The sequence below is a fragment of the Rhagoletis pomonella genome, unplaced genomic scaffold (genome assembly GCF_013731165.1).
Source record: "Rhagoletis pomonella isolate Grant_MI unplaced genomic scaffold, Rhpom_1.0 Rhpom_scaffold_00003, whole genome shotgun sequence".
NCBI lineage: Eukaryota > Metazoa > Arthropoda > Insecta > Diptera > Tephritidae > Rhagoletis > Rhagoletis pomonella.
Window position 1 is genome coordinate 47876109 of NW_023458557.1, and position 8026 is coordinate 47884134.

Here is an 8026-nt window from a genome sequence, read left to right on the forward strand (position 1 = left end):
ATGTTTGGGGTAAAGCACTCAAGCTTGGTATGGAAATGTGAAACTAATACCATACTCATGGAGAAAAATGAGAGTTATTGGAAAAGGTGGTGTGGTAACTCCCATGCAAATTGGTTTTTCTATGCTGCATATCTCTGGAGGTGTTTATTGCAGAGGACTGGAACTTGGCACCGAGATGTGTATACAAAATTAATTCCATACTCAAGGAGAAAAATTTGTGTTATTCGAAAAGGGGGCATGGTTCCTGCCGTACAAATTTACTGTTTTATACTGCTTATCTCTAGAGGTGTTCATGGTATAGTACTGGGACTCGGTACTGGGGTATGTAAAATCAATTCTAAATTCATGGAAGAAGATTAGGGTTATAAGAAAAAGGGGCGTGGCACTTCGAGTACAAATTTACTTTTTCTTGCCACATATCCCTGGAAGTGTTTGTGGAAGACAGAATAAATTTCATTAAATGGAAAAGGGAGAGCCGGGTGCGACCTTATAATCTAAAGCTCTCTTGAGGCATTTGCTACAGTAATGAGAAGTGGTATTTCATCAAGGCCAGCTTACTAAATTTGAGTTGGAAATATTAGAACTCGCCGTGGCACCTCCAAGAAGGTTTCACGTTCACGCGTCGTATACCTGGAAACCTTTTAAGGTAAACTTAGAGGGAGGAGAGAGGAGATTTTATAATTTCATAGTTTTAAACGGCCTAAATACCTTAATTCGCTTAGAAAATAACGAGCTATAACGAAATGGGCACAGAAATAAAATCTAACATCATTAAATTATTTTTCCTATTTGTATAAAAGCGCGGGGTGAAACCCGCGGGTATAAGCTAGTATGTATATAATTCTTCTGTAGGTATGTTTGTGAGTGAAATCCTAAATGGCTGGAGGGATTTCAGAAAAGTTGTGTGTGTGTGTTTGAATGAGTCTCTGGATAGTTTAGTTTCACAATTTAACCCGCCAGTTGGCGCTGGAGTTGAGTTATTACTAAAAATCTTTTTTTTATGATCCGAGTTGACGAATATTCAAAACATGTATTGGAAACGGTAAAGGAAGTCCAATTGCAAAAAAGAGTTATTACTAAAAATCGACAAGTGAGAAAGGTGCCGTGAATGTCAGACTAAATCGACCTGCTGCACCATTGAGTATATCGAACTCTCGTGTATTTAGGGATGCAAACGATGCATCGTTATTTTTGAAACATCGATAATATCGATTCGAAATTCGATGTTTGCCTTCGATGTTTACAATTTCCTAAAATCGATAAATAGACGATATATCGATGCAAGTTTCACCGATGTTTTAACATCGAATTATGCTCCTAACATTTTTTGACTGGCCATGAATTTTAATATTTATTCTTTTAAAAGGAATATTCAGAAATGCTGAGTTTATTCTTATCTGTCGATATTAAAAATGCATACTTAGTCATTAAAAAAGGACCGGGATCCCGTTGAAATTTCAACGAAATTGGGCCTTGGAACTTTAGGCTCAGCGAACTTACGACGGCATGCATTTCTATTCTCGATTAACCATCGATATATCGATGTTTTTCTGGCGATGTATTTTAGCATCGATGTTCATTTTTCCGATGCATCGAAACATCGATGTTACTCCCCAAAATTTCAATCCCGAGGTAAATTACGATTGGTCTAATGGATGTGATTTGCCAATATTATTATGCGTTAAAGCTTCATTCGAACATACCATGATTTGTGCAGTGGTAAATCTCAAACCACTACCTGTCGAAATACCTTAAAAGCCAGTTTAATAAAAGCAATTTAATGAAGATTTATTTTTTTAATTGAATTTAATATAGAACCTGACAGAAAAAAATAATTTTTCACTTAAATTGCTTTCGTGAAACTGGCTTTTAAGGTATTTCATCTCAGTCTATGTATGTATATTGTATTTCTGTTGAACAAGGATACGCATCCATTTTGAAATTGCCACCAACTATAAGATAAAGTTTCTAGGGCAAATTCACTATAGATCCGGATCATTGTTGCCGCCGGGAACCTTCTTCATGGACATAACACTTTCGGAAATCGTGGACTGCTGGAGAAAATGTTGGACCAAAAAGATTAAATTAAAAATCTAATTATGGGCGGGACGAAGTTCGCCGGGTCGGCTAGTTTTAAATAAAGAATATAGATTTTTTTAATTTTTAAATTTTATAATTTAGCTTTAAAATTACAAAAAAATTTTGTTGAATTAATTTTTTTTATTTATTAATATATTAAATTATTTCATAGCTGTAAGTATATATAGTGTGAAATAATACAAAAATTGTAATCGAAATTAGAGTTATAATAAATTAGAGTTCAAAATTACTGTCAAGTGTAAATAAATGCTGTCACTCACATGAACACGAGCATGCGCACTCGGATGCATTCAACGGTCAAGTAGCGTGCAACTGCTATGTTGTGTCCTGTCTATCACACAGACCTCGGACGCCCTACTTTCTCTCTCGCACCTATCAAATTCAAGAACTTTATAGCTTGGCAATAATATTTTATGTACGATTTTTTGCAGGCAAGCCTACATGATTGGTTTTGTAATAAAAATATCTTACCTATGATATCAATTTCGATTGGTTAACAGATCGATGTAGTTACCTATATTGACTTACCTGTTCACATCTACTTGCCACGTAGCCATGCACAGAAATAAGTAATCAAGCCTACCTAGGCATATTCTGTGCGTTAAAAACTATCAATTGAGATAAAGCTCATTCGGTTATCACTAGAGTGAAGGTGGTGAAAGAAAAATGATTAAAATTAATTAAATTAAAAATAGCTATGACCACTTTTCGATAGGCAATAATAGGCATATTTGTTTATAAACTATATTTGATAAAAAATATGTCTCACCGAGTTATCAGATCAGTGAAGGTCGATCTCCCACGGTCTCCTCTACTATAATCATAAAAGCTTCGTGAATCGAAGCGCCCAACATTGTAAGGCGCTTGCAGTCTTGAAATCATCATTTGTTTCTATTTTGTGTTGGAAATAAAATTTATTTTGTGTTGGAAATAAAATTTATTTGTCAATTCAATAGAAAACAAGTAATTTTTAGCAAAAACAAAACCGACTTCAACTCCAATACAAATATATATATATATATATATATCTCATGATCCACTGATCGGATCTCAACCAGATTAGTATGGGACCACCTTCCGGTGCAAAAAGAATTATCAAAATCGGTTGACGTGGTCCAAAGTTATGCGGTAACAAATATAAAAAAATAAATAAATATTCCGATGAACTGATAACCTCCTCCTTTTTTGGAAGTCGGTTAATAATTGAAAATGAATGATTTCGTGCTAAAATTCGTGCAAATTGTATTAAACCACAAGCGTTTATGCAATATTTCGGAGCAGAAATATTTGCGGAAGTGCGTAGTTGCGAAAGAACGGTCAGAAAATTTGTTATGTGTAGAAAGTGCTTATTAGCTGGTGACATATGCACGGCGTTTAAGTGTACAGAAGTCGAGTCGTCATGCATTACTCTACTTTGATTAGGCTCGTAATGTGCCGAGTGCCTTATAGTTGCTAAAAATTCCAATAACAAAAAAAAAGTTTTTTGCCGACTGTATTGTTAATTTTCTTAGATAAAAAAATTCATGTAATGTTAAGAGATGTAAAGAAGAGAGAAGTTTCGCTAAAACCGACATCGATAGTTTTCAAAAACTATCGATAGTGGCGACAGTTTTCAAATATCGATACTATCGATAGTATCCCAGCTCTACTGGTGATGACGCTGTTAAGGTGATATCTCTCTATAAAAAGAGGACTCTGTCGTTAAAGAAGCAGCTAGATGACATTAACCAGCAGTTGTCTCCGGACTCTCTAAGAAACTTGGATGAGGTGGACATTGCTATGTATTTGGAATTGGTTGAGCGCTTCGCACGAGTTTTGACGACGCTCAATCCTGCCTTGAAGCTGAGGATCATAGCGAATTGGCCAGTGAAGTCAGTTGGTCGTTCGCTAGGTTACACATGAAGGTTAAAGGCACTCTCACACGTGAACTTAATCAGCGCAGGGCCGACGTTGCGCACTCATCAACAGCTCGTCCATTCGAAATCGATGATGCATCTCCATCGTTTATTATTTCTCAACGCAACCGGCTTCCTGAATTGCAAATTCCACACTTCAGTGGTGCATATACAGAATGGCCAGACTTCATCGCAATGTTTAACTCGGTTATTAAGAGCTGCGCTGAGTTAAGTAAAATTGAAAGGTTTCAACATTTGCGGGCAAATTTAAGAGGCGCTGCCTTGGATACAGTTCGTTCCTTGGAGCCAAGCGATACCAACTACGACAAGGCATTGGACCTCTTGAAGAAACGGTTTGGCAACCGGCTACTCAACTTTCAAGCGCATATAAAAGAAATGTTTGCGCTCAAAAAGGTGGGGAGCGGCTGCGCTTCTGGCTTCTGGCTCTTTACAAACGATGGCAATGGGGGAGCATATTTCTGATGAATTTCTCATATACCTGATCTCTCAAAAGCTCGATACAAAATCGCAAATCAAATGGGAAGAAGATCTACCAATAAATTCACTTCCAACTTGGACATCTACGGCAACGTTCCTGGAGAAGAGGTGTCGCATGCTAGAAAACGTGGAGGCCACAGTACCAGCAGCAAGCAGCACTTCCGTGGGAGGCAAACGTTCACCTCGCGGTAACAGCAGTTCTCGAAAGGCACTTGTAACATCTTCAAGCTTATGTTCGTTTTATGGTTCCACTAGTCACTGGATTTATGGTTGTTCTCAATTCAGAGACTTATCACCTGCTTCGCGTTATAAGGAAGCCAAGCGCCTACAGCTGTGTCTCAACTGTCTTCACCAAGGCCACACATTAAACAAATGCAAATCAGGACATTGTCGGCAATGTACATCCAACCATCATTCATTGCTACACATGTATAAAGGTGAGCAACCTACATCGTTTCGTTCGGCCGACAACACAGACGCTGGAATGGCACCAACGTCTTCGATGAGAGTGCAGCAAGTAGCCACAGCTGCATCCTCAGAAAGCTTCGTCTTGCTGGCAACAGCCATTATACATATCAAAAATCGTACAGGGTGTTACGTTCCCTGTCGCGCACTGCTCGACTCCGCCTCTCAGGTAAACTTTGTTACATGGCGCCTGGTAAAACAATTAAAATTAGAAACGAAAAAGATAAGCACTTCCATATCTAGTATTGGTGAATCCAATTTCGTCGCTGACAGGGCAGTTGACATTTTCGTAAGGGCACGTAGTGATGACTACACTTTCTCCTTTGAAGCTATCGTCGCCAACACCATCACCGAACACCAGCCGAACTTCGACCTAAACATCGATTCGTGGAACATTCCGCCGAATACCAAACTCGCAGATCCGCTTTTCTATAAATCGCATTGATGTCTTGCTGGGAGCATCAATATTCTTCGAGTTAATGTGCGTTGGCCAAATTATGTTAGCCAAGACCCTTCCAATCTTACAGAAGACCAGATTAGGATGGGTCGCTTCTGGTGGAGGAATACATTTCCACAAATCATCGGCTTTAGTTGCAATTCGTTTTCAGTCAGAAGAAGAGGAAGCTAGCCTCGATGACCTTGTCAAGCAATTCTGGGTAGTCGAGAGCTGCTCAGTTCTGCCCACTCAATCGCAGGAAGAAATTAATTGCGAACTCCACTTTCAACAAAATTATATTCGGCTTGATTCTGGTGAGTATGCTGTACGACTACCGTTAAATCAAAACTCTACTAATCTTGGCGATTCATATACACAAGCCAAGCAACGGTTTTTAAGTTTAGAAAGAAAGCTGCAGCAGAAGCCCGGAATTAAAACTCAGTACTCATCATTCATGGATGGATATGCTGAGCTAAAACACATGTCACCTGCAAGGTTGGAACCACAAATGAAAAATTTCTTTCTACCGCATCATTGCGTTCATAAGGCTGACAGCACAACCACGAAATTGCGAGTCGTACTCGATGGCTCCGCAAAATCAACCAGTGGATATTCGTTAAATGATGTCCTCATGGTTGGTCCATTCAGCCTAAACTCTTCAACACACTTTTGCGTTTTCGTATGTTCAAGGTAGCCTTAACGGGAGATGTCTGCAAGATGTACCGCTGCGTCCGCATTTTGCATCCGGATAATTACTTGCAATGCATCCTATGGCGAGGCGACCCCAAAGCGGAATTTAAGGCATACACACACGACACGAGACGAAGAAACAAACTTCCCGCTTGGAGCACAGATCCTTCGCCGAGATTTTTACGTCGACGACCTCATCACTGGTGCAGACACCCTGGAACAAGTGATTGAAATTCGTCGCCAAACAACACAGCTACTTCGCAGGGGAAATTACATTCTTCGAAAGTGGTGCTCAAACATTTCTGCATCTCTCAATGGAGTGGCTGAATTTGACCGTGAGCCGCTGCTACAGTTCCGCGATGGTACGCACATTACATAGGCGCTTGGACTAGTATAGGAACCAAAATGAGATGACTTCATTTTTTCACTTCCACCTATAAGAAATCACATACAGGTAACTAAAAGCGTCACATTATCAACAATAGCTCGGTTTTACGACCCACTAGGACTCATACCTCCAGTTCTAACTCAAGCAAAAATATTCATACAAAGCATGTGGAAAGAACGATTTCACTGGGACGAAAGTTTGCCACAGCATTTGCACAAGAGTTGGACCGATTTCTGCGATGAACTTGAATTAGTATCCAATTTTCATTTCCCACGATATGTACTAATGCCAAATTCTCACTTAGAACTTCACGCATTTTGTGATGCTAGCCTAGCTGCGTACGGTGCATGTGTATATGTTCCAGCGCCATACATCTATGAAGTCAGAACCAGCATATTATGTTCGAAATCAAGAGTAGCGCCATTATAGACTCTCACCATACCAAAGCTCGAGTTATGCGCAGCCTTGCTACTCGCTGAGTTATTGGACTCGGTCAGGCAGACACAAATATTTGATTGCAGCATACACTGTTGGTCGGACTCAACCGTCGTGTTATCGTGGCTACGGGAGGAGTCTTCAAACTTCAATATCTTCGTTTCAAACAGGGTCAGCCATATACAGACGCTAGCTAAGGTGCTATGGCACCACATTCCAACTGCGCTCAACCCAGCTGACATCTTGTCACGGGGAGCATCCCTAAGTGAGATTTTCAATTCGCAACTTGGATGCACGGTCCATCCTTCTTACTTGGAGATCAGAATGATTGGCCACCAGCACCTGATTTTCTCATCGACATGCCAGAACGGCGGCGCACTACTCTAGGCGCAACAATCCACCTTGAAGATATTTCACTGCGCTGTAAGTATCTAAATTAATTCAGCGCCATGCAACGAGTTTTTGCATACGTTTCAAGGTTCATGGTAAGAAAAGGTCCCACAACACCGAAGACGTATGGCGCGCTTACACCTGAAGACATCAAACTTGGAACACCACTTTTATTACGCCTGATCCAGCAGATTCACTTCGCTCCCGAGTACAAAGCTTTAAGGGCCAAAAGAAGAATTGAATCATTCAGCGCAGTATACTCATTCAATCCGTTTCTTGATGATTTCGAGCTAATAAGGGTTGGTGGTCGCCTTGAAAAAAGCTTAACAGCCTCAATTCGATTACAATTTTGGCCGATTGGTAGGCGAAAGACCGTAGCCGATGTAATCAACAAATGCTTAAGGTGCTTTCGGATGAAGCCAAAGGTTATGGAACACATTATGGGTGATTTGCCAAACACAGAGTGCAACCATGCAAGCCATTCTTTATAACCGGCGTTGATTTTTGTGGTCCTTTTTTCTATAAGTCCGAGGTACGCAACAAGGGTCCAGTAAAGTGCTATATTTGCATCTTTATTTGTTTTGCTACAAAGGCAACGCATTTGGAGTTGGTGTATGATTTATCTACCGCTTCGTTTTTGGCAGCTCTCAAGCGATTTATTTCAACGCGTGGGAGACCAAAAACAATCTGGTCAGATAATGCTACAAATTTTGTTGGAGCGCGGAATGA

The 8026-nt window shown here is 40.0% G+C and overlaps 1 protein-coding gene across 1 annotated transcript; it reads left to right on the forward strand.

The window, feature by feature from the left end:
- Window positions 1-3998: 3998 nt before the first annotated feature.
- LOC118736269 lies at window positions 3999-5403 on the forward strand. The gene is made up of 2 exons (XM_036466363.1): window positions 3999-4409; window positions 4510-5403. Exons 1-2 carry the CDS (start codon window positions 3999-4001, stop codon window positions 5401-5403), a joined length of 1305 nt encoding a protein of 434 aa, XP_036322256.1.
- Window positions 5404-8026: the final 2623 nt, after the last annotated feature.

Coding starts and splice junctions, on each gene's coding strand:
- LOC118736269 (XM_036466363.1), top strand. CDS start 3,999: ATGAAGGTTAAAGGCACTCTCACACGTGAACTTAATCAGCGCAGGGCC. Junction 4,410..4,509: donor AAATGTTTGCGCTCAAAAAG/GTGGGGAGCGGC, acceptor ATCTCTCAAAAG/CTCGATACAAAATCGCAAAT.